At 46.8% G+C, this 27,301-nt stretch overlaps 1 protein-coding gene and 1 pseudogene across 1 annotated transcript in view; one reads left to right on the forward strand and one right to left on the reverse strand.

Moving 5' to 3' along the window:
- Positions 1-578: 578 nt before the first annotated feature.
- On the reverse strand, positions 579-969 carry LOC114689670 (annotated as a pseudogene).
- A 9,948-nt stretch (positions 970-10,917) lies between these two features.
- Lhfpl4 (LHFPL tetraspan subfamily member 4) overlaps positions 10,918-27,301 on the forward strand; it is a 29,155-nt gene continuing 12,771 nt past the window's right edge. Inside the window, exons 1-2 of the mRNA XM_028863899.2 lie at positions 10,918-11,086; positions 11,996-12,485. Coding sequence (XP_028719732.1) covers positions 12,080-12,485 — 406 coding nt within the window. The 5' untranslated portion in view covers positions 10,918-11,086; positions 11,996-12,079. The remainder of the gene's footprint in view (positions 11,087-11,995; positions 12,486-27,301) is intronic.

The following is a 27,301-nucleotide window of genomic DNA, read 5'->3' on the forward strand; positions in this document are numbered from 1 at the left end:
TCTGCCAGTGTGCTACTATATACCTGGCCTGCTACCTACCTGGCCTCTACTGGACTTGACTTCATCACTTCCTTTATTCCATCTCAGTTTTCTCAACTGTAGTAACTAAAACGGCTAGGTGATATGAAATCTTGCTTACTTTGTTTTCATTGTGTGTGTGTGTGTGTGTGTGTGAGAGAGAGAGAGAGAGAGAGAGAGAGAGAGAGAGAGAGAGAGAGAGAGCTCACAGTCCAATAGAAGGCATCAGATACCCTGGAGCTGGAATTAGAGGTAAGTTGCCCTATATTGGTGCTGGGAACTGTACTTGGATCCTCTGTGTCTTAGTTAGGGTCCCTACTGCTGTGATGAAACACAGTGACCAAAAGCAACTTGGAGAGGAAAGGAAGAAAGGGTTTATTTGACTTACACTGACACATTACTGTTCATCATTGTGGTGGTTTGAATAAGAACGGACCCCAGAATCTCATATATTTGAATGCTTTCTTTTTGTTGTTAACAAAAGAACACAGGGTTTTATCTCCATCCCAAGGCTCAGCAGGGCGAGGAGCAGGCTCTCATAGAGGGAAGAGACCTCTACTCTACTTGCCAGTGATGAGTGGGTTCCGTAGCACCACAATGACCGAATCCCCACACAGGAACATCTTGGAGATGTAGCAGTCCTTGTTGACAGGCTTGAACTTCTTCTTACCCTTGCCACTCTTGGGAACACATCTCTTTTACATTCTCCAGCACTATGTTGCAGTGCCTGTCAAAGGCCTTCACCTGTCCCAGTCGCTTCTTCTTGTTGCAACAGTTAATGAACACCTGTGTGTTGTTCTTGACTGACTGGTCAGCGCCAAGAGGGGACCTGTGTTGAATTCCTCCTCCTCCTGTTTCTGCAGCTCCTCTGGGGTCATCTCACTCTTAGGTTTATTGAGGAGACTCATGGTGGAGGTTTCGCTCACAGATCACTCCTGCCTCCACCACGTTGCGCTGGCCTTCCATATTTGAATGCTTAATCTCCAGGGAGTGGCACCATTTCAAAGGATTAAAAGGGTTAGGGGGTATGGTCTTGTTGGAGGAGGTGTGTCACCAGGACTGGGCTTTGAGGTTTCAAAAGCCCATGACAGCCCCAGTTCTCCTCTCTCTCTCTCTCTCTCTCTCTCTCTCTCTCTCTCTCTCTCTCTCTCTCTCTCTCTCTCCCTCTTCCCCCCCCTCTGGATCAGGATGTAGTTCTCAGCTATTTCCAGTGTTCACCTACATGCCACCATGCTTCCCACCATGATTATCATGACTAACCTCTGAAACTGTAAGCAAGCCTCCAATTAAATGTTTCCTTTTATAAGAGTTGCCTTGGTCATGGTGTCTCTTCACAGAAATAAACAGTGACTAAGACAGTCATTGAAAGAAATCAGAACAGGAACTCAAGAGGGGCAGGAACCTGGAGGCAGAAGCTGATGCAGAGGCCATGAAGGACTGCTGCTTACTGTAATCGAAAACTTTCTCTAGTCCCACCCGGCCCCATGGTCCTGCAGCCACTTATAAAATAATCACTCAGAAGCTTATATTAATTACAAACTGTATGGCCAATGGCTTAAGTTTCTTGCTAGCTAGCTCTATCATCTTAAATTAACCTATTTCTTTTAATCTATGTTTTGCCACATGGCTGTGGCATTACCAGTCTGTTTGCATATTGCTCCTTTGGTGGGCTCCTGTCTCTTCAGCCTCTCCTTTCTTCTTCCTGTCTCTCTCTTGGATTTTCTGCTTGGCTATAACCTGACTTGCCATAGGCCAGAGCAGCTTTTCTATCAACCAGTCATAGCAACACATATTCACAACATACAGAAAGACCATTCCACAGCACTTCTTTTTCTGTCTAACCAAAAAGGAAGGTTTTAACTTTAAAATAGTAAAATTACATATAAAAGAACAGTTATCAAGCAAGAATTACAGTTATAATATCTAGTCTATTTGTATTTGGCAAAATTAAAGAAAATATTTTATCATCTATGCTATATTTGTGAGTCTAAAGTTTCATATTTAATTTATTTTTTACCATAATGAAGGAAAATTATAACTATCTAGTCTTCAACTACATCAAAGACCCCAGAAGAATATAATATTACCTAAGTAAACAGGAAGAGCATTGTAAGCACTTCCAAAAATCTAGAATGATAATGACAACTGGCTGCCAGAACAGTCCCCCAAAGTTCCTCAACAATGTTGGGGCATCCATCTTTAGCCTATAGGTCTAGAGTGGCTCAGTTGCTTTTCCTTGTGTCCTGTAGAATGTCTGGCAGTCTTGATGGGGATGTCATTCTGTATGCTGTAAATATGTGTTGCTCTAACTGGTTGATAAATGAAATGTTTGGCCAATGGTAAGGCGGAATAAGGTTAGGTGGGACACTCTAACTAGAGAGAGAGGAAGTAGAAAGGAAGCAGAGGAGACACTGTAAGATGTAAAGCACTGGAAAGCCACAAGCCACATGGCAAAGTAGAGATTTATAGAAATGGGATAATTTAAGATGTAAGAGCTAGCTAGCAAGAAGCCTGAGCCATTAGGCCATATCATTTGTAAATAATATAAGCCTCTGTGTGTTTATTTGCTGCAGGAACCAGGTGGGACCAGAGAAAATTTACAACTACACAATCTCCCCTGCAAAGCGGGAACATGAAGGACCATTTTGCCTTGTTTTGGCAAAATTCAGTGGTCATTTTCCTAAGGGTCCTGTATGTCCAGTTTATACAATATATTATCATGCAGTCCAGGCAAGAGAAGTTTCTTGCCCAAATGGCTATTTTTATCATAAAGAAAGCAAACTCTATATGGCGTTTCTTTGATGTCCATCATCCTCTTTGAAGTAATTGGTATGGCCAGGAGCACATGTGGCTCATTGTTCAGAAAAGTCTAAATTCTTAAAGCATTTTAAATGCCATATTCTGTAGCCTTTGAAATGTTTGAAGATTACCTACCTAATTGAAATATATCTATGTATACATAGAAAACTTAACTAACATGACTATAAGTTTGATTACCATAGGTGACTAATTATTAATCTGTATTTCTTAATTGTATATTACAATTTCAAATGAGCTGCACAAACATAATACCTTAAACAAGAGTAGAAATATACATACAGTATAACAAAATTAACTTTAAATTTCTATCAATAAACTAAAATCCATAGCAATGTAAAACATTTTAAACAAGTTGTTGCTCTTTAAAAGTAGATTCAATAATCTACCCTTTCATCCTCTATATCTATATCCTACATTTCTATATCAGCTTACTGGTTTGCTTCCCATGGCTTTCTCAGCCTGCTTTCTTATAGAACCCAGGACCACCCAGGCAACACCCACAATGAGCTGGGCCCTCCCACACCAATTGCTAATTAAGAAAATGCCTTACAGGCTTGCCTACAAGCAGATATTATGGAGGCATTCTCTATTGAGGCTCTCTCCTCTCCAATGACTCTAGCTTGTGTCAAGTTGACCTAAACTCAACCAGCACACTCTGCTAGAGTAGTATATACTCTTAACCACAGAGTCATCTCTCCTGCCTGTTGTTTATTTTAATTTGTAGATGTATATGGTGGTTTAAATGATAATGGCCCCCATAAGCTCATATGTTTGAATGGTTGGTCCCCAGTTAGTGGAACTGTTTGGGAAGGATTAGGAGGTGTGGCATTATTGGAAGAGGTGTGGCCTTGTTGAGGAAGGTGTGTGAGTGGAGGTATGCTTTGAGTTTTCCAAAGCCCAAGCCAGGCCCAGTCTCTCTCTCTCTCTCTCTCTCTCTCTCTCTCTCTCTCTCTCTCTCTCTCTCCTGCCTGAAGATCAGGATGTGAAGCTCTCAGTTACTGCTCCAGCATGCAGCAGGCCACAAGAGTATATCATAGAGATTCAGCTGTATATAATAAGCTATACCTTGACCAACCAAGGAGTCCTTCAAGAGGAAGCCATTTATCAAGGAATATTTGGTGATTTAGCATATATATATATATAAAGCTATATATATAAAGCTGTCTTCTGCTATGAAATTCTTGTGCAAGGATATACTACTAGGCCATGTGGCAAACAGTTTAGCTTCTTGGACCTACTGCTGATCCACTAGGTAACATGCCTGAAGGGCCTAGGAGACAGTCTGTAGATGCATAACTTTGTTTCTTGTGCAAATGAAGTTCAGACCTCCCTTTCCCAGACAGGGAAAATGGCATTCCAGAGCAATTGACTCAGATCAAAGGAGGTTTTTGCATATCCAGGTGGAGTTAAGGGTGGGACAGGATTCCTGGCCAGAGTAGAGTTGTGTGGCCAGGAGAGGAAGAGCAAGGCAGTTTCTGTAGATGGTAGACAGAGCCGCGTGACCAGAGAGAAGAGAAAAAGGCAGAGATTCTACAGATGGGAAGGCAGATCTTTTGTAGGGAATGGCTCAGGCCAAGGAGTGAGAAGCAAGGAAAAGTTTTTTGTGGACTGTAGATGGATTTGTATCAGGTCAGGAGAGGAGAAGAGGGAGGAAAGATGGAGGATATAAGAACAGAGGATGAAGATGAGATTGAAGGCATAAGAGCTTAGTTACTATTAGGCTATGAGGGGACAGAAAAAGAAGGGACAAAAGGACTGGGTGTCAGGACAGAACTGAAGCTGTATAAGATAGAATTTTGTCTTAGAGAAATAAAGTAAATGGACAAAAGAGTATGGTGTACATAGATTCTTTTCCCTCAGATAACCCCGCTGGATATAGTGTCTTCCCTAGGACCCTGGGAGGGATTTTCTCAGGGCAGGCCCTTGGGAAAATTCCATTACAGCACCATGTCTGTCTGCTTCCTGCCATGATGATCATTGAACCCTCTAAACTGTAAGCAAGCACCCAATTGAGTGTTCTTCACAGCAATAGAACAGTAATTAAGACAATGTGTTAGTCAGGGTTCTCCAGAGGAACAGAACTGATAGAACGGATCTATATCAAAGCGGGATGTATTAGACTGGCTTACTGTTTGGGTAGCTCATCAATGGCTGCCTTTACTAGAGAGGCTGACATCATAGTGGTTGTTCAGTCAATGAGGTTGAATGCTTTAGCAGTCCCAGTCTGGTGTTGATGCTGGAGGATTACTGGAGAGCCCCTGGTCTTCAGTTCACATGGGAAGGCTGAAGAAGCCGAGTTCTGATGTCACTGAAGAATTGGCAGTCATGGAAGCAGTGGCAGCAGCAGGGTAGATGAACTCCATAGCAATGGAAAAGCAGGTAGGCAAAAAGGAAACTCCTAAGCCGGGCAGCAGTGGCGCACGCCTTTAATCCCAGCACTCAGGAGGCAGAGGCAGGCAGATCTCTGTGAGTTCAAGTCCAGCCTGGTCTACAGAGGGAGTTCCAGGACAGGCACCAAAACTACCCAGAGTAACCCTGTCTCCTCTTTCCTTCCTTCAACCTCATTGTATAAGGTTGGCACCAGAAGATGCTGCCCACATTAAGATAGGTCAACCCACTTCAAGTGACCTGGTCATGCAAAGTCCTTACAGGTTCCAGAGACTTGACTCTTCGTCAATAACCAAGACAACCTCAGGGGATAATCAAACAACCCCTCCACCTCCTTTTTTTCTTCCTCTCTTCTTTTTGTTTGATTGCTTTGAGACAAATTATCACTCTGTGGCTCAGGCCAGCTTTAAGCATGGCTATTCTCCTATCTCAGTCTCCCAAGTGCTGGGGTCATTGGTGTGCACCACTATCCAAGGCAAGAATTTTTCAAGAATAATTTATATCATAGTCTTTGCCAGTTATTTTTTGGGTCTTTTTATTTGTCTGTGTATATTTATTTATTTTTGAGACAGGATCTTGTCATGTTCTAGAACTCAATGCAGACCAAGCTGACCTTAAACTCACAGAACTCTGGGCAGTGGTGGTGCACACCTTTAAACCCAGCACTTGAGAGGCAGAGGCAGGTGGATCTCTGGGAGTTCAAGACCAGCTTGGTCTATAGAATGAGCTCCAAGATAGCCATAGCTGTTACACAGAGAAACCTGGTCTCAAAAAATCAACCAACCAATCAACCAACCAAACAAACAAACAAAAAAAAAACCTCTCAGAACATCTACCTGCCTCTGCCTCCTGAGTACTGGGATTAAAGGCATGTGGCACCACATCCAGCTGGACTGTATATCTTAAGCAGAAATCAACTGTCTTGCAGGTGATTGCTTTGTTCTGAAGCTCTCTGCTTGCTTAGTCTGTTGATGGCTGCCTCCTTACTATGTCCTCACGTGCTTGTCTCTGTCTAAGTCAATGGTTCTCAACCTGTGGGTCATGACCCCCTCAAGGACATCAAATCTCCCAGGGGTTGCCTAAGGCCATTGGAAAACAGTTATTTACAATATGATTCATAATAGTAGTGAAATTATAGTTCTAAAATAGCAATAAAAACAATTTTATGGTTGGGGATCACAACATGAGGAACTGTATTAAAGGATCGCAACATTGGAAAGATTGAGAACCACTGGTCTAAGTACTGTGTGTGTCCTAACTTCTCATAAGGACATAAGTCATCAGGTGTCCACACAGTACAGCTCACTTTTCCTTGTCTCTTCAAGCCCTCTGTCTCCAAATGCAGTCGAAATGCTGAAGTTAGGACGCCAACATAGGGACAGTGTAACAGATGCAACTCAGCTCATCAGACTATTTAAAGGGGTTATTGTAGAGATTAAATGGTATAGTCTGTGCACAGGATGGGGACACATGGATGGTAAAAGTCTAATTGCACCTACGCAGGCTACAGATGTAACCTGGGGACCTTCTATTCTAGGTGTTCGCCCAGCACGGTCCATGCTCTTTGGTCTCTTGACTTGACTTGATTTTTTTTCTTTCCTCATTTCCTTTCTTCGTGTGTGTGTGTGTGTGTGTGTGTGTGTGTGTGTGTGTGTGTGTGTGTGTGTGTGTTTGCGTGCGCTCATGGCCATGAGGAGGCACAAGCATGTGGTGGTCAGAATCTATGTAGACTGTCTTTGGACCTTGCTGTCCACCATCTTTGTTGAGCTCGATGATTCTGCTTGACTGGCTGGCCATGGAGCCCTAGGAATCCTCCTGCCTGTACCTCCCCACCTCCACCCCGTCCATATAGCGCTAAGACCGCTGGGGCTTTTGTTGTTGCGGCCGCTGCTGTTTTTGTTTTTTTAAACAGGGCTGCTGAACTCCGGTCCTCACACCTGCTTGGCAAGCACTTGGCCAACTGAGCCATCTCTCCAATCGTCTCCTTTTTTAAAAATTATTTTTAATTTTTTGAATGTCTCACATAGTCCAGCTTGGGGCTTGCTATGTAGTTCAGGATAAACTTGACCTCCTGATCCTTTGCCTTCGTCTCCCAAGTGCTAGGATTAAACACATGTACCCCCCCCCCCACAGTATGCACCTCTCCCTTCTCTACTGGGGGTGGAACCCGGGGTCTCACGAACACCAGGAGAACATGCCATTGAGCTACACCCCCAGCCTTATAAATAGTGAGGCTTTTGTCATGCTGCTCCTGAACTTGTCATCCTCCTACCTCAGTCTCTGGAGCACTGGGATTACAAGTGTGCACCACCGTGTTCTGCTTTCTGGCTTCCATTAGGACCTGTCACTCCGTGTCTGGCCCCTTACTGGTCTCAACAAGATGCTCTTCCTGTGAACGGAACTCACATTTTCTTTCTGCAACTACTCTAAGCTCGCCTTTAAAATGGGGACACATCCTGTCTCCGCTCCTCACAGCTCAGCAAGTGCATCTCCAAGGCTCCTGCTGTATCTCTTCTTTGGAGACGTCATTTATTATTAAAATTTAATGATAATCACTTATATTTATAGCCCCTTTTCCACTTACAAAGCTCTTTTCTATCCATTATCTCTTTTAATCCTCCCAGCATCTGTGAGGAGGAAGTGTGTTTTTCTCTACTTTACAAATGAAGAAAATAAGACTCTCAAGAGTAGCATCAGAACTTGAGGAGCCGAGGCAGGAGAATTGCTACAGTTGGAGGCCCACCAGGGCTGCCTCAAAACAACACCATCACCACCACTAAAAAGCCTGGGGAGGGGTGCACACCTGTAATCCTAGCATTTGTGAGGTTGAGGCAGGAGGATCAGAGTGAGTTCAAGACCAACCTGGGCTACTTGTCTCAATCTTCCTCTCACACACCCCCTCCCCTGAAAATGTGGTGTTTGTCTTCTGAGCTGCACAGCTCATATGTGGCAGAGTTTGGCCTCAAATTCTGGTCTTTTAATTCTAACGTGTCGGAATAGCTCATGTGTTCCGACATTCTTCTACCAAAGCAAACAAGCAAAGCCCATTGAAGCTGGTCAGTGCATGCCCATAATCCCAGCACTTGGAAGGCAGAGGCACGAAGATCAGAAGTTTGAAGTTGTCCTCTATTACACTGTGAGTTCCAGGCCAGCCTGGGTTACAGGAGACCTGGTCTCAACAAATAACCAGATCAGTACATAAGCTCCTGCTATCTCTCTTGGAGGAATGCATTATTTAGGACTATTGAGATTGGAAACAACACAAGCATAAGAGGAACCGGCTTAAGCAGAAATCAAATGTATTGGCTCACCCCAGGATCAACCCAGGGGCTGAGTGAGGAGGTGCTCTAAGGGGCTGAAGCTCTAGTGTCAGAGGAGCTGTGGACAGAACTTCACAGAGCATCTCTGCTCCACAGAGGGAAACCATGGACCCTGCCCAGTAAGAACTCTCAGTGGACCTTTTGATGTCCTTTTGTTCTAGACTGCCTAGCTTGGCTCAGCAGGCTAGGAAAAGAACAATTTCTGACAAAGGGGAATAGAGCAAAAAGACTGCTTGGAAAGCTTCCAACTGTGAGCATCCACAGCAGGACACCTGGAGATGCTCTATGAGACGGACCCTTCCTGTCCTCTCCTTCCTACACCTTCCCTCTCCCAGAGAATCTGGGAATGCCACCTGTCTATTTTATGGGTCCTTTGTCCCCAGTGCCCCGTGCTGGAGTGCCACACTTCAGGGGCCTCATCCCTACTTATCAGATGGATGAGTTAGTTCATGAGTCAGGTTTACATGCCAGCTCTCTCCCTCCACGGGTATGCCAGTTTTCTTCCTCAGCTTCTGGCCCCCTCTGTAGAGGGGAAGAGGTATGGGAAGAAGATTCCTTGTCCTGTGTCTCCTGCTCACGATTCCAGGACCACAGGATATTTGGCGGGTAGAAAAGAAGCCTTCCTCAAAGAGAGAGTAGAAAGAGAAACCAAATTCATGGCCCTTGCTCTGGCCCTAGGGAAAGTGAATGCACATGGACCTGAGGTCTCAAATTGTTGAATTTCATCGATCATTCTCCTTTACAATTTGGGATTGAAATCTCCTGTTTCTCATAGAGATATTAAAAAAGGAATAGCCCCTCCTTGTCTATTACCACCATTTCTTAAAAGTTGGAAGTTTTGGTCTGGAATGAAGCTCTGTTGATAGAACACTCTCCTGGCATGTACAAAGCCCTGAGTCTGATCCCCAGCACAGCACAAACCAAGTGTGTTGGCGCATGCCTATAATCACAGCACTTGGAGATGGAAGCAGGAGGATTACTGCAGGTTCAAGGCTAGCCTGGTCTAACATAGTGAGTTCCAGGCCAGCAAGGGACTACTTAGCAAGACTGTCTGAACACACCTTTCCCCGAAATGAGGCAGACTTTAACAGGAAAAAAAAAAAAAAAAAGAAGAAGAACACTTTCTTCTTCTTCTTCTTCTTCTTCTTCTTCTTCTTCTTCTTCTTCTCCTCCTCCTCCTCCTCCTCCTCCTCCTCCTCCTCCTTCTTCTCTCTCTCTCTCTCTCTCTCTCTCTCTCTCTCTCTCTCTCTCTCTCTCTTAATTTTTTTGAGACAGGGTTTCTCTTTGTAGCCCTGGCTGTCCTGGAACTCACTCTGTAGCCCAGGCTGGCCTCCAACTCTGAGATCCGCCTGCCTCTGCCTCCCGAGTGCTGGGATTAAATGCATGTGCCACCACTGCCTGGCAAAAAAAAGTTTTTTTATCCCACTGGAAAAATAAAATATCATATGAGTTTTTGCATATAGATATGAGTTTCAACAAAGAGACTGAGTGTGGTCAAGTGTTTGGGATCCATTTACATGGATCATTTGCATACACACACACACACACACACACACACACACACACCTGGAAAGTAGGACATAATTTGTCTACTTTACAGATGGGAGACAGATTCAAAGAGCTCAGATTCAAGGTCACAGTTAGTGTTAGTTTGTCTGGGTTCCAAAGGCCCCACAGGAGTGTCCCGGGGCCTTCCTTTGGTCTGGTCACCAGCCTTGACTTTGAGGCTTTGGTGTTTAGATCTTCAGATGTGCAAACGTCATGGCATGCATGGTTTGGACACTGGGCAGGATGCAGAGAGGAAACACCCACTTCCCCAGCCCCTTTCTCTCCTGTTCTTGGTACTCAGCCTGGGTCCTGTTCCCTGGCCCCATCTCCTTGTGTTGTGGGCCAAGGAATCCCCATGGCTGGCATAGGGTGTTAACAGTTTAGGAGTTTCCCTCTCCCAGGGGGGTGTTGACAGTTTCCTAGGAAACTCTGGAAACCTTCAACGCCTCCAAGACGCAAAGGCGTGGAAGCAGAATGCAAAGACTGAAGGCATTGTCATAGGTGGTAGGTGGTAATCTAGAATCAAGAGATTGAGTTCAACGCCTATCAAATAATCCTCTTTCGGGCCCTTCCCCCATTCCCACGGGCTTTGTGGGGAGCCGGAACCCCTCAACTCAGGCTGGTGGAGGGGAGTCCCGGCAGTCCGGAGGCTTGCGGTAGGGGTCACAGTGGGGGTGTGTGGCTCTGGCTGAGGGACCTCAGGGTTACCGTGCCTGACTTTCCCTCTGGCTGCCAGGACCTGGAGCGCCCCTCCCCCTCCCCCGTTCCACTCTGCTCAGTTCTTTACGCCCGCGCGGGAGCGCGCCCCGGCTGCGCCGCGCCAGTGCACGGGAGCGCGCTCCTCGGCGCGGGAGCGCGCCCCGGGGAGAGCCGGAGCAAGATGGAGGCCGCGCAGAGGACGCCGCCTGGGCCGAGGCATCCGCTGCCTAGAGCACCTAGCCCCGGCGCTTGAGCCCTGCCGGTCCCGGATCAGCCGCCCCGAGCCGGCCCAGGTTGGTCCTCCCGCATCCCTTCTCCGCAGCCGCAGCCTCCGCGCGCGTCCGGCCTGGGTGCAGGGCAGCCACCCCCCAGCTCTGGCCCTACCGGGGCCCAGCCGCTCCCCCGCGCCCCGGCACGGCCCCTGCCCGCTGCACGCCCCTCCAGGCCCAGACTGCCCCCTGGCCTCGGGCCCTCTGTCCCCTTGGCCTGGAAAGCCACTCTCCCCGGCCCTGGCCCGCCAATCCTAGACTATCCCTCCCCCCCGCAGCCGACATTCAACCCCGGCTTCTAAGGAGCACCCCCACTCCCCCGACGAGTGCAGACCCTGCAGTGTCAGCCCCTGATTCCACGCTAGCCTCATCCTGATTCCAACACTTAGCCCTGGTTACCGGTTCTTGTCCCCTGCCTGGCCCTATCATAACCTTCCTCATGCCCTCAGAACCAGCCCCTGACAACCTCTTCTCCCCTTCCTTATAGAGAAGCGTCTATCAGCTTCCAGATCCCCTTCAGACACCCAGTCCCAGACCCGCTCCCCTAATAACAGCTCCAGCATGCCCTTCCCAGCTCCCTCTATTAGGTGCCTGTTAATGCTCCAGTATTGATCTCCATCTTTCATTACATCTCCCCACGGCCCCCTCTTACCCCAGCACCAGTTCCTAAGCCCCCCTCTGACTCCCCCACCAGCACTTTCTGGCACCCCCTACTTCCAGCTCCCATGTTCTCATCTCAGCCCCCCAACTTTCCCATGGCCCTCTTCCTAGGCCCCCCAGTAGGAAACCTTAGCTAGTCCTTCAAGTCGCCTCCCCAACACTGTCCTGACCCCCTCCTAGCTCCCCCAGCCAGCCCCCAGGTCCCCAGCTCCGCCCCAGGCCCCGCCCTTGCGAGTTCCTTGACTCAGGGCTGCTTCTCGCGTGCATCCCCAGCTCCCGCCCCGCAGCAGCCCGGTGGTCAGTCCTGGGCCGGCGGCCCCCCACCAGCAGCCGCCGCCGGCCCCGCCCCCGGGCACCATGCTGCCCTCGCAGGAGGCCTCCAAGCTCTACCATGAGCACTACATGCGGAACTCGCGGGCCATCGGCGTGCTGTGGGCCATCTTCACCATCTGCTTCGCCATCATCAACGTGGTGGTCTTCATCCAGCCCTACTGGGTAGGAGACAGCGTGAGCACTCCCAAGCCTGGCTACTTCGGCCTCTTCCACTACTGCGTGGGCAGCGGGCTAGCGGGCCGCGAGCTCACCTGCCGGGGCTCTTTCACCGACTTCAGCACCATCCCGTCCAGCGCCTTCAAGGCGGCCGCTTTCTTCGTGTTGCTTTCCATGGTGCTGATTCTCGGCTGCATCACCTGCTTCGCTCTTTTCTTCTTCTGCAACACCGCCACTGTCTACAAGATCTGCGCCTGGATGCAGCTCTTGGCAGGTAGGGGAGGAGTGGGCGCGGGACCCTCGGCAAAGATGCTGGAGACCGGAGCTCTTTCTTGGAAGAGTCAGAGCTAGATTCTTCTTCTCTGTGTTGAGACACTTAGTGACAAACCCTCAGTAGCTCTTGGGGAGAACATTCAGCATCAGAGAGCCACCTTAGGGCAGGGGGCAAATCTTTAGAAATGTTTGGGGCTGTCTGCTTGGAAGCGCAGAGGTTGGCTCAACTGATGAGTTATCGTTATGTTTGTGTTTCCGAGGGTCTCCGTTGGCTGTCTATATGGAAAAAGTTTTTCCCCCTGAATGAGGGCTTACTGTAAGTGTTGTCAATTTCTGTTATGCTGGGGGCGGGGAGCATGAATTGGGGATGCGGGATACTTGGCTTGAACCTTGAACTTGCTGGCATTAACTTCTTTGAGGTTTGGTTTCCTCATCTGTGAAACGGTACAGAAGAGAAATGAAAGGGCCTTTGGTAAACTTTAAAGTCCTGTCCTGAGAGTGGGGGGGGGGCGATCTGTGGTGTTGGTACTGGGGAGCTGTTCTGTGGAAAGCTTGCAACATGAGCCTCTGGAGAGAAGGTCTCCTTCACCCTGACCCTTATTCAGGAAGGGTTCTGTGTCACATTCAATGGTGACGAGTTCCTTGAAGTCTCTGAACTGGTTGACTGGGACAGTCATCTTTCCCTAAGGAAAGGCCTTTTGGGAACAAGATCTGCTGAGACAGTTTCCCCTGATCCATTACAGTCCTGTGTCCCCGCCCACTCTTCGATCGCAGTCACATTTTGAAAGCTCAGCAACCTGGGCATTTGCCTAATTGCAGGAAAGGAGAAGAGGGTTGGGCAAGACAAAGAGGAGCCTAGGGATGGCAGGGTGGGGAAAGAAGATGGGTAGAGGCCAGGAAAATGTTTGGAACCTTCCAGGGATGGAAGAGAGAGAGAGACGATTTGGTAATGGTGCATTAGAGACAGTTCATCCCAGTAAGCACTTCAGAATGTTCAACAAGTGTTCAGCCTCTCCAAAGAGGCCCCCAAAGGAAAGGTGATAGCAACTTGCTGGTGATACCACCGCGGGAAGCATCGCAGGGACTTGGCTCTGCAGTATGGTGTGTGTTCACTTGAGCCTTTCCATTGGGAAGAAATCTCCATCTTTTCGGGGAGGAGTGTGAGTTTTCAAAACGGCTTGACGTCACTCAAGGTCAAGTGCCGAGAAGACAATAGTGATCAAATTAAGACTTGTCACTTGGGCTGGAAGCCAGGGGTGAGGTCAAGGTCATGAGGCTAGTTTGCTTCTCTAGGAGGACTTTTATAAATGTAGGTAGGAATTCCTGCCCCTACTGGGGGATGTTTAAGATCTGAAAAGGGCTGGTTGGAGAAAGGTACTATATACTCAGATATGGACATTCTCTCTCTCTTTTTTTTTAAAGGTGTGTTTTTGGGAAGGGGGGAACAAAAAAGATGTATTTTTGTTTTTAATTATGTGTATGTATGTGTGTGTATGTGGTGGTGGTGGTAGTGGTGGTCGTTTTCATTCAAAGGCAGCTGAGTGTGGAGGCCAGAAGAGGGCATGGGATCCTTTGGAGTTGGAGTTCCAGGTGGCTGTGAACTGTGAGGACTGGGAACCAAACTCTAGCTCTCTGCAGAAGCAGCTAGCATCCTTAACCAACCAGAGTTCTTTCCAGCCCTCAGATGTAGGTCCCTCTTAATGTGGCTCTTTAAGAACTTTTGAAAAGAACGAAGAAAGAGAAATGAAGGGAATGGAGATGTTGTTCCACATTTTCCAGTGGGACCCAGAGGTGACGGTGTGCATTCTCATTGTATTTTCCCTTGAAGTCAAGCTGGAAAGAATATGTGCTCAGCTTGAACCCCAATTCATCAACTTTAATTCAGAGTCTGCAGATGAGTTGCTGGCTTCTTGGCCCTCCAATTGGCCCCCCAATCATGTGGGGTTTGATGGACAGCCCAACAGTGTAATCACTGAAACTTGACAATCTTAGAGATCGATCACCACCTTCAAAATTCACCTTCATTTCTCCCTGTTTCAGAGAGGCAACTTAACCACCTATATGTGAGAGACTTACTCACAGTCATACCACTAACAATGGGAGGAAATTCAGTCTAGGGTCACTTTTTTTTTATTTTTATTTTTATTTTTTTATTTTATTTTATTTTTTTTTTTTGGTTTTTTGAGACAGGGTTTCTCTGTGTAGCTTTGCGCCTTTCCAGGAACTCACTTGGTAGCCCAGGCTGGCCTCGAACTCACAAAGATCCGCCTGCCTCTGCCTCCCGAGTGCTGGGATTAAAGGCGTGCGCCACCACCGCCCGGCGCACTTTTTTTTTAAATGACTCCTGGTCCAGGGCATTTTCCTTTCCCAGAGGGCTGAGGGGGCAGTTGGCAGAGTTGAGAACTTGATTGCATTTTGCTCAGAGATCTCTAGATAAGTGACTGATTCTTACTGCTTAATAAAGTGGCACTAGAAAACAGGCCAGCTCTAGACTACTAGTCCTGAGTTAAAAGTGAAATGTCTCAACTTTTCCTTTTTAATGACATTTATTTGTTTGCTCATGTCTCTCTCTCTCTCTCTCTTTCTCTCTCTCTCTCTCTCTCTCTCTGTGCTCCAACTCCACCATTATGTGATCATCCTGCATTCAATGCTGCAAAGCTGGGTGTCTCAGTCACTGTTCTATTGCAGTGAAGAGCCACCATGACCACAGCAACTCTTAAAAAAGAAAACATTTAATCGAGGGCTTGCTTACAGTGTCAGAGGTTACTTCATTATCATCATGGTGGGGAGCATGATGGCAGGCATGGTGCTAGAGAAGTAGTTGAGAGCTACATCCTGATCTGTAGGCAGAATGAGAGATGCTGAGCCTGGCATGGGCTTTTGAAACTTCAAAGTCCACTCCCAATGACACACGTCCCCCAACAAGGCCACACCTCCTAATTCTTCTAATTCTTTGAAATATTGTCACTCCCTGGACTAAACATTCAAATACATGAGCCGGTGGAGGCCGTTCTTAATCAAACCACCACAATGGCGTATACAGGCCATCCTTGACTGTGTTAGTGTTGTGTTAACAATTAAACCTCAGACTTCCTCTTGGATTAGCTTGACTAAGATTAAGCCGAAATTAGACTTCTCCATGTCTCTCCCTGTGTCTTGTCTGTGGTTACTGACCAGTCTTTTGTCAGTTGTGTGTGTCTGATCTTTCTGGCCTGTTGCTGTTGCTGGTGTCTGTCCTGTGTCTCTGTGTGTGCCCAAATCTGTGCCTGTGTGTGTCCCTCCCAAAGGACTTTGCTCTGTATTTATTGAACAGCACAGAAAACATGGAATGGGAAAGAAATGAAAACTTCTCTACAGAAATCTTAACAGAATTTTAGAAGGGACGAAGTTGCTTTACTGAACCCAGTTGCTTAAGAATAGCACTAAACACTGTGAGCAGATGTAATCAACCTGCATCCATCCACATGTGACTTCTAACAGTTATGAGATATTTATCGTATAAGGTTGCCTTCAGCCTGTTGGCTGCTATCAGCAAATGATACATACATACATACATACATACATACATACATACATACATACATACATACATTATTCTGGGTCGGGATCATTTAAGAGTACACAATTTAAGATTAAAGTTATGTATTAGCTTAGGTTATAAAAGCTGATTGCATGGGAAATCCAAGACATAGTAAGGTTGGTTACATTGTTCTCTTAAAAGCAGTTTAACCATAAACCTAAGCACACCGTAGGATAGCATCGCAGGTTAAGTATATAGTCTTAAATAATCTCAAGGCATATTATTAACTCAGCTGCAAGGTCTACAAAAAATTCAGTCCCTTTGGAGTCCAGAGGTATTTTCAGAAAAATGCGTCACCACATTGGACCCCAAGGATCTTAAGCCTGTGGAGTCAATCTCTGCTCTCAGCAAGCTTGCTGTCTCCTTGGGTCATGATATCGGTCAGCAGCCCTGGAGCAGTCGGCAACAGAAACTCAGCTCACACTGTCATAAATAAAATGAAAGAAAGAACATTGGGTTTATTGACTCCTATGACTTGAACATCGAGAATTTCTGGCTTCAGGGTGGCTCAGGTGACGTCTGAGGCACCCACCTCTATGTCTTGGTTCCTCTGTGCTGGTTCATTTAAAGCCCACTCCCTCTTAGAGGTAAGAAATAAAGGGACCAGCAGCTCTGACGCTCTATAGCTCAAGCTTACCAATGACTGGAAAATGAACGCCAGCAGCCAGGCCTAGTTGCACACATCTTCAATCCCAGAACTTAGGAGGAGGCAGAGGCGGAAACAAAGGCTGTAGGATCTCTGTGAGCTCGAGGCCAGCTTGTCCTACACAGTGGGTTCCAGGACAGCCAGGGCTGTCCCCAAAAGCAAAAACTAAATAAAAACAAAAAGAATGACGGCAGCAAAAGTTCCAGGGCTGACTCCTCCCAGCCCAACGGCTAGAAACCAGGTAGATGCTTCCTAATGAATCATGGTGACTGTGTCTAAGACTCGAAGGTGTTCATCCCTGCAACAAACACCATATGGACCAATGGTAAGAAAGAGGAGTCCCCGCAGAGACTGTCAAAGAGGGACCACGAGTGAGGTGACCAAAGACAGGTGTCCCCAACCCCTGGGGACTCTGATGTGTGCTGAGCTGTAAGTGTAGATACCAGGGCTGGCTGCAGTCAAGGCTGGCGGTGGCTTAGCTGGGAATCGAGGCTGGAGATGGGTAGTGTTGGCAGGTGTGGGGTGTAGGCGAGTGCAATCTGAGCAGAGAGGAAGGCCGTGGATGGAGGAGAGACACATCTGACTGGAATGCGGTGTCTTTATAGGGGACCAATAGGAGATTCAGGATGGACTGACAGGGACCTAGAGGGCTGAACCAGGGATGTGGGACTTTAATCAGTGGGCAGTTAGAAGTTCCTGTGGCTGTTACAACTACTGGGGGTGGGGGTGGAGGGAGGGAATGTTAGCTTTTTCCCCAGACTGGAATCCCTGAACAAGGTCAGCTTCTTCTGCATTGTGAGTGAGAAGCCAATGTGGGATACATGAGATCTTGTTAGAACAAAAGCACATCCTGAGACATTACCCTACACTAGAGCAGCTGCTGACAAGTCATTTGTCCCAGGTCATAGATGTGCTGGGTCACGAGGCATTATTGTGACTCAGGCGTCTTACCTGAAGTCAGAGGACAACTTTGTGGAGTTGATTCTCTTTCTATCCTTACATGGCTTCTGGAGACTGAATCCTGCTCATCAGGCTTTGGGGCAAGTGCTTTGACCTACGGGGCCGTCTCGCTGGCCAGGGTCTGTGCTAGATGTTTTCACACTGTTAGTGTTGTCCCATCCATTTTCTGTCACAATGACTTGTCCAATTTCATACTTCTAGTAGTACAAAGGGGGAGCTGAGTCTCGGTGTGGGTCCTAATGAATCCAGAACCTTCCGTGGCTAAACTGGAGCAAGGAAAACGAATCCACAGGTCATAAGCTAGAGCTGTAAGCTCCATGTTCTACAGGGTCAGAAGTGGGGCTGAGGATAGCCACAGGAAACAGGGAGGAGACCCCAAGCCGAAGCCTGACTGAGCTGGGAAGGAGCTAGTGTGAGGACTTAGCCCAGCATGGTGGCATGTCCTAGTACCTGAAAGGCTGAGGCAAGAGGATGGTGAGTTGGAGGACAATTTGGAATACATAGTGAGACCCTAGCTAAACAAAAGCAGAAGAGCTGGGGCTCTGTCTTGGTGACTGCCTGTCTGTCATGCACAAGGCCGTGGGTTCAAACCCCAGCGCCTCAGATTTCACAAAATAAAGGACTTAGCTGATACTCCCCAGCTGTGTGGTCTTGGACAAGTGGATTTGTCTCGTCAAATTTGTTTCCTCATCTGCAAAATAGTTACTATTGTACCTGCTTCCAAGGATGATAGAAATGTGTGGAAGATGGTTCTCTCTCTCTCTCTCTCTCTCTCTCTCTCTCTCTCTCTCTCGCTCTCGCTCTCGCTCTCGCTCTCTCGCTCTCTCGCTCTCTCGCTCTCTCGCTCTCTCTCCCTCCTTTTCTTTTTTTTCTTCTTTCAAGACTGGATTTCTCTGTGTAGCCCTGACTGTCTTGGAACTCACTTTGTAGACCAGTTTGAGATCAGGCTGGCCTCAAACTCATAGAGATCCACCTGCCTCTGCCTCCCGAGTGCTAGGATTAAAGGTGTGCACCACCACCTGGCTTTCTACAATTTTTTCTTCATTATTTTTTTTGGAGGGGGTGGTGGGAAATGATGGTTTTTTAATGTGACTCCCAGTGTGTAGCAGGCACTTCTGACAGATTGAGGGAAGCCATTTGTGAAGACTCTGATGCTGAGTTTGAACTTGCTGCAATAAGAATGTGTAGACGAATTTCTAAACAGTCTTATTAAATAAGAAACACAGAGCCAAATACAGAGGAAACAGCCAAAGAGATCAGAGCAATAGCCACGACTAACTTTAGCTTCCTCAGAGAGCGAGTTTCTTCCTGTCTGACTTGTGTTTTTATTGCTTTCCTGTTCTGCCTTCTCATTGGTTCTAAACCCAGCTACATGACTTCCTCATCACTGCCTGTCTATACAGACCTCCAGGTCTCTATGGTTGGTACTGGGATTAAAGGCTCATGTCACCACGCTTGTCTGTGTCCTTGACCACACAGAGACTCTGCCTGCCATGTGATCAGATTAAGGGCGTGTGCTACCACCGCTGGACTTCTGCTTAATGGCTATTTGACCTCTGATCTCCAGGCAACTTTATTTATTAACATACAAATAAAATCACATTTCAGCACAATTAAAATATCACCACAACCATGAGACTTGACTTGTCAGTGGAAGGGAGAAGCGATAGGCTTGCCTAACTCCCTTGTTTTATGAATGAAGGGAAAGGCCCAGAGAACGAACAGCTGAATGATCACAGAGATGGGAACCTAGGCCTCTCCTCTGTCCCCAGAAAGAAGACGAGCCTGGTCCTGGTTCACTCAGTCACCTGGTGTGTAGAGACTGGCAGGGCAGCTGGAAGCAGAGTGCCAGCAAGTGCCATGCAGAGGTCGGCAGCTTCTAGCTGTGTCTGTCACCAGGGTCTCGGGCTCTGTGATCAGAGGTCATAACAGAAACTCCAGACATGCACTCATGTCCCTTACCATGTGCTTGGACTTTGGTTCAGTTTGCTTTGGGAATGAATGATTTAATTATTTAGGTAGGATCTTGCGATGTATCCCCAAGTTGTATTTTAGCTTGCAGTGATCCTCCTGTCTCAGGCTCTCTAGTGGTGGGAATACAGGCTCACTGTGACCACATCTGAATAGGTTTTAGATTCTATTCATACAGTAAAATTTAGTTGTTTAGTTACATTGAATATATATTGGTACATTAAAATTTAGCAATGTTTAATTAAATTGCTAGAACATCTAATACATGGAAGGGATTCTCTCCTCTCTCTCTTCCTCCTTCTCTCCCTTTCTCTCTTCTTCCTTTTTCTTCCCTGGCTTCCTTCATGCTTGTCTCCCTCCTATCTCCCCGCTCTCTCCCTCTCCCACACTGACCCTTTACCGAAGACCTCCTGTGTGCGTCACTGTGCTGGGCTCCGGGCGTGCTGGGTAACAGACCTTGCTCAGTGGCTAAGAGCTCCAGACAGGAAGGGGTCTTCGAGCCTTTGGCACACACACGAGGTGCTGCATCACAGAGGTACTCTAGGGTATCTGAAGAGGGCGTCCCACAGCTAAGGACAGACGGGCAGGCAGGCAGACAGAATATTCATACACATAACGTACTAAAACAAAGAAATAAAAAAATAAATTCTTTATTTTAGAAAAGTTGGGTGATCGTCACCCAATTTTTGACACCACGTGACCAGTGCCTTAGGCGCCCGCAGCCAGAGCTTGAGCTGTTGTTGTTGCTATGCCTCCCCCATATGGGGCGCTAAACCAAAATAAAATCTCCCCCTGCAAAATATTTCCACCCCCGCCCCCAAGACTGTTGGTTAAACTTAACACACTTACGAGCGGAGAATCTGAAAGGTAAGGAGGCCATGTGGTCACATGCGCCTCCTTCCCACAATCCTTTTTTTTCTGCCAGAAGCCACCATAGTCGAATGTCTTGTCCGGATCATTCCGTAAATGTACAAGCAAAGGCAAACTTTAAAACAAAACAAAACATGTACGTCTAGCAGGTATCGTTTGCTGCTTAACAAAGTCTGTCACACAACGGCCCCATAACTGGGGGCAGGCGAATGGCTCAGAGGGTAAGGGCCCTGGCTGCCACCCAACCTGGGGACCTGAGTTCAATCCCAGGAACCCACAGAGAGGAAGGAGAGAACTGATTCCCTCAAACTGCCCTCTGGTCCTCTAACCTCCACATGTGCATGGTGACATGCACATCCCCCACCCCCCACCCCCAATTAAATAAACAGGTCTGGGACTCTGGGTCCCAGAATCAGAGCGGAGTAGCTGAGGACAGGGTAGTTCTGCCTCAGCTTCCTTTGAGAGGTAACCTCCACATGGAGGAAGGAGAGAACCAACCTCCTCAAGTTGTCCTCTGACTTCCACACATGTACTGTGATGCAGGCACTGGAATACACACACACACACACACACACACACACACACACACACACACACACACACACACATACTGTTTAAAAAAAACCAAACAGACCCAAAGTTAAAATATACTCAACCCCTTCAAAGGCAGGAATAGTGGAGCACAACTCTACTTACAATACCCAAGAGGAAAAGGCAAGCGGACCTCTGTAAGTCAGGGGCCAGCCTGGACTACGTAGTAAGACTCTGTCTCAAAAATAAGTAAGTCAATAAAAATTAGCTCTTTGTGACCAGAGTCACAGATTTTGTTCTGTCTTTGTCTTTTGACTTTGTCTGTAGATTTCCTTCCCCATGATGAGATTTTTGTTGTTGTTATTAACATAAGCAAAATATCGATGCCCCCTTTCAGCTTCTGGGTTTAGTGTTCTCAGAGAGGCCCTAAGTATTTAAACTGCTCTGGCATTGAAGTAGTTGATGATGATGAATACATGTAATGGGAAGTAAGGGGAAAAGATGAAAGCAAGGAGCTTTCAGAAAAATACTAACCCAGCCAGGTAGTGGTGGTGCATACCTTTAACCTCAGCACTTGGGAGGCAGAGGCAGGGGGATCTCTGAATTTGCGGCCAGCTTGGTCTACAGAATGAGTTCCAGGACAGCCAGTATTACACAGAGAAACCCTGTCTCAAAAAAGTAAAGAAGAAAGAAAGAGAGAGAGAGAGAAAGACAGAGAGAAGGGAGGGAGGGAGGGAGGGGGGGAGGGAGGAAGGAAGGAAGGAAGGAAGGAAGGAAGGAAGGAAGGAAGGAAGGAAACCCAGCCTGAGTCCGCTGTCACCTGCACCCCAGTCCAGCCCACATCTGACTGCTTCTTCCCTGCTTAAGTGGCACAGTGACAATCCCAGCCAGAAGGCTGTGCTCAGCATATGGTAGGTGCCTAATAAGTGCCTATTGCTTTGTTGTTGTTTTGTTTTTAGTACTTTTCATTTTTGAGACAGCATCTTGCTATGTAGCCCAGCTGGACTGAAACTTGTGGCAATCCTCCTGTCTCATTCAAGTGCTGGGAGTACAGGCCTGAGCCACCATGCACCCACAAGTGTCCTGCTGAATGGATGAGTGAAGGCTGACATCTAAACCCTCGCTCTACCACACACTCCCTTAGAGGGAGCAGATCCCTGGTGCTGAATCCCGATTATATTACCAGTTACAAGTCCTTAAGGATTTACATCATTTCTGAGTTTCCTTACATATAAAATGAGCCGACTCATAGTATCTTAGTTGGCTTAGTACTGCAGAAACAGAATGTTATATAAGTAATTTTGTAATGAACAGAAGTTTATTTATTTATTTTGGCTTGTTAAGACAGACTTTTCCTATGTAGCCAAGGCTGGCCACAAACTCATGGGCATCCTCCTGTTTCTGCCTCCTGAGTTCTGGGATCATGAGGCATGAACTAACATGGCCAGTTAGGATTGTATATCTTTATTTGTTGTTTGTTTATTTATTTATAGACAATCTCATGTAGCTCAGGCTGGCCCCAAACTCAGCGTATAGCTGAGGGTAGCTTTGAATGCTTGCTTTTCCTGCTAGTGAAATTCTCTTCGAGTGCCAGGATTACAGGTGTGTGCTACCATGCCTACAGAGCAAGATTTTCCCTCCTTTTGTCTTCCTGGAGATCATGGCTGTATCTCATGAGAAACCGTTTTTAAAAGTGTGTATGTGTAGAGTGCTAGGGATTGATTCCAGAGCTCACACATGCTAGGCAAGCATGCTCTACCACTGAGCTGTGTGCCCATTGAGGCTGGGATGTACAAGGCTGAGGGGCTGGCATCGGGCAAGGATTTGCTTGCTGCTCCATTACATGCAGAAGGTATTATGGGGCTGAGAGCAGAAGACCCGGAATTCTTCTATGGGGATCAACTTCTGTGGTAAAGGTCTGGACACCTGAAAGGTTCCCCCTGTCCACACTGTAGATTAATTTTGTAATCCACGGGCCCCTGGGAGACATGTGTTTTGCTTTGTTTTTCGAGATAGGGTTTCTCTGTGTAGTTTTGGAGTCTGTCCTGGAACTCGCTTTGTAGACCAGGCTGGCCTCGAACTCACAGAGATCTGCCTGAGTCTGCCTCCTGAACGTTGGGATTAAAGGTGTGTACCACCACCACCCGGCTCTGGGGGACATGTTTAAACTGTGACAAGTAGGTAACCACTCTGTGGAGCCATTGGAAGGTTGTTGTAGGCACAATGTGTGCACTGTCTTAGTAATTGCTCATGATTGCTAATGATTGTTGTGTGACCCACGTCAAATCATTTTGCCACCAAAGCTCTGTCTGTGCTAGAAGAGGAAAGGGGAAGTGAAAGGTAGAGGGGGTTGGATGAGGAGGAGTCCAGTCTCGGAGGTTGGGTTTTCTTTACAGGCCATGGCAATCACTTTTGGGAGCAGGAGTGAGTAGGGCCAGGCATGAGCTGGGAAGGTGCAGTGTGCAGTATGCAGTGTGCAGAGGCTTCCTGGGAGCTGAGACGATGAATGTGTAAGTGATTGTCCGGGCGGAAGCAGGACGAGCCCATCTGGGAGACTCCTGGGTCTGTTTGTGGCCTGAGGGTAAGGCAGGTGCCACTTTGTGTGTGACTGAGTCTCGGTTGCAGCATTCAGAGGATACGGGAGGAGGACCATGTTTGTGGTGGAGGAAGATGAGCTCCTCTGGGGGAAGTGTTGAATTTGGGGGCCCTGGGGGATGTGCGAGGGGGAGAGTCCAATGATGGCCTCATGTTTAGATCTGGAGTCAAAGAGAAAGATCCATTGGGAAGCTGAAGGTCTGAGGTGTCATCCCAGGAATCCGAGTGGGAACAAAATTGCCCTGGGACAAGGTGAGGAAGGAGAAGAGGGACCATCTCAGGACACTGCCCGTCACAGGGCGGCAGCAGAGAAGCTGGAAGAGGAGGCTGGAGGGATTTGAGCAACAGAGGGCAAGTAGCAAGTGAGAAGCTGAGAAAGGAGACTGTGCATCTGAAGGGATGCGGTGTGAACAGCTGAGGCTTTTCAATGTTAGTGCTGGTGACTGAACCCCGGGCCAGTGGATGCCTGGCAAGTCCTCTGCCGGCATGTCTTCCATCCTGGAAGCTTGTACTCCATGAAATTATCCTTCAAAACGAAGAAGAAAGCTGGGCACAGTGCCATTCACTTGTCCTCCCTGCTACTCTGAGGGCCGAAACAGGAAGACCATGACTTCGAAACAAGGAAAAACTGAGGAACTTTCTTTGTAGTAGACCTGTCTTACAAAGAGTTATGTGCATGCATACGAGTGTGTGTTTGTGCGTGTGTATGTACATGTGTGTGCAGGTGAGTGTGAAGACTAAAGATAACTTTAAGTGTTATTCCTCAGGAGCTATCCACCTTTTTTTTTTTTTTTTTTTTTTTGAGACCTATCTCGTTGGAACCTGAGGCTCTCCAATTAGCCTAGGCTAGCTCACCAGAGAGTCCCAGGAATCTGCCTAGCTCCACTTCCCTGGAGCTTGGATTACAAATACACCATCACCAGGCCTTGTTTGTTTGTCTGTTTTTTGAGACAAGGTTTCTCTGTGTAGCCCTGGCTGTCCTGGAACTTGCTTTGTAGACCAGACTGGTCTAGAACTCAGAGGTCCACCTGCCTCTGCCTCTTGAGTGCTGGGATTAAAGATGAGCGCCATCACTGCCTGTCTTAGGCTTTTTAAAAGGTTCATTTTTATTATTTTATTTATAAAATAAAAATAAGTAAATCTTAAATAAATAAATAAATAAATAAATAAATAAATAAATAAATAACAAGGGCAACATATAGGAAAAAATGATAATCATAGTAGGTATTGTTAGCATTCAGACCTGCCCCTTGGAGACCTGGCCAAAATGCAGGCAGTACCTTGGCCAGCTCAGGGTCCTGACAACATCATGCGCTCATTGCTACGTGGTCTCTCTGCACGCGTGAAATCCCCTCATAAAAGGTGGAGCCCCACCCATCTTCTCTCTCTTCTATCTTCTCTGCTCAGCATCCCCAGCCGCTCTTGCTCGCTCCCTCCCTCCCTCCCTCCCTCCCTCCCTGCCTCTGTCTCGCTCTCTCTCCACCCCCCCCCACTCTCTCCCCAGGAGGCAGCTCTGAGCCCCTTTTCCCTCTTCCCTCTCCCTTCTCTCTTCTACACGAGCGCTGTCTGCATGGCCTGTCCATGTCTCTTACCCATGGTGGGGCACCTTGGCTCCAACTCACTAAGGTCTCTTGCCCTCCGTTTTTAAAATACAACAGATAGGAGTCTAGCAACATCAGCAATCATGCTGGATGCCAGTGGCCTAAGTGCATCAATTAAAAACATCATCAGAATGGGGGGGAAAAACATGACTCACCTGTGCGTGTTGTCTCTCAAGAAACCCACTTCAACTATAAAGAAACACGAATTAACAGTAAATAGATGAAACGGTCTTGATCTTGCATGTCTGTAGAAACAGCAGTGGGAAGTAGAAGCCGTGGGGTTAGGAGTTGGGGGCCTTCCTGCAGGTTTGAGGCCAGCCTGGGCTATATGAGACCTTGTTTTAAAACACAACAATGATGGAAAGAGAAGAAATCCAACTGCCACAAAATCACTCAGAACATGACCGACTCAGCAATATCATCTGTCACTTGATCCAGTAGCTGGCTGGAGGCCAGTGCAGTCAACAGCCACAGGGAACACAGTTTTTCTCAAGCTCACATGGAACATTAGCCAAGACAGGCCACATTCTGGACCCCAAACCACACCTTTACAACTATAAAACTAGAAGCCACTGGATGTCTGCTCTCAAAACTAAGTTGACTTAAGCCAGAAATAACAGAAAGATAGCTGGAAGATTTGACAACATTTGGATACCAGAGAACGTTTTTCATTTTTTTTAAAAGACCGGGTCTTACTCTATAGTACAGGCTGGCCTCCTGGAACTTGCTAAGTAGACCAGGCTGACCTCAGACTCACAGAGATACCCACCATTTCTATCAAACAACACATAGATTAATAACTGGATCCAAGAACAAATCACAGGAATTGTGAATTTTTTTCATGTATTTTCAATTACATAATAATACAAGATTTGTGACCAGAAGAGCTAATAGGGAAAGTTGTAGCATCAACTGTATAGACTAGAAAAGAAACAAAGATTTATCCACATTGCAGTGCTAGGAATTGAACCTAGGGACTTGCACTTGATAAGCAACTCTACCACTGAACTACATGCTTAGTCTAAAAAAAATTTTAAACCAGTTATTTAAGCCTCTATATCAAGAAACTAGAAACAGAATAGTAAATTGAATTAGTAATATTCTATGTCATGGATACACTGTATAATTCATATAATGAATTCCCTTGTAATAGATGTGTCCACACCTGTGTTGTAAAAATGGCTGTGTAGTCAACCCATTGTATGCATTTTTTCTGTACATGTACAGGGGAGATTTATGTACAGAAGTGGAGAGGAAGAGAGAGCGTCAAAGAGAAAAAAATTTCCGGGCTCCCTTGCAGCTAGATGAGGCTTTAAGAAAACAACAATACATAGATTTAGGGGTAAGCCCATTTGAAAGAGTGAGCACCATATAAGCAACAGGATGTCCCTACATTGATGTTGGTAATCACTCATTCTATGTCGTGGCCTTGAGAAGTAGATACCACCATTCTTGGGGTTGCAAAACTGAGGTTCAGAGAGGTGAAGAGACTTCCTCAGTGAATTTGAAAGTTGTCCCCCCTTACTAAATTAAAACGATAGAAAGTTTAAAAAAATATTATTATATATGCCAGAACCAGGTTTTTGTGCATGATTGGAAAACCATAAATAATTGTGGTTTAATAATCTAAGCTTCTAGCCGGGCTGTGGTGACACACACCTTTAACATCAGCACTCAGGAGGCAGAGGCAGGAGGATCTCTGTGAGTACGAGGCCAGCCTGGTCTACAGAGTGAGATCCACGACAGGCACCAAAACCACACAGAGAAACCTTGTCTCAATAAATAAATAAATAAATAAGTAAGTAAATAAATAAATAAATAAATAAGTCTAAGCTTCTAGTCTTTCTCTTTAAGAAAGTTTTATTTTATTTTGTGTGTGTGTGTGTGTGTGTGTGTGTGTACGTACGGTGACCCCAGAGCTAGAGTTGTAGTCAGCTGTAAGCTCCCAGTGTGGGTGCTGAAAACCAAACTCTGGTCCTCTGAAAAAGCAGCAAGCACTCTTACCCGCTGACCCATCTCTCCAGTCCTGATTCTAGACTCTCAGGCAAAACAAATGTCCAAGA

Source organism: Peromyscus leucopus, chromosome 3, assembly GCF_004664715.2.
Source record: "Peromyscus leucopus breed LL Stock chromosome 3, UCI_PerLeu_2.1, whole genome shotgun sequence".
Lineage (NCBI taxonomy): Eukaryota > Metazoa > Chordata > Mammalia > Rodentia > Cricetidae > Peromyscus > Peromyscus leucopus.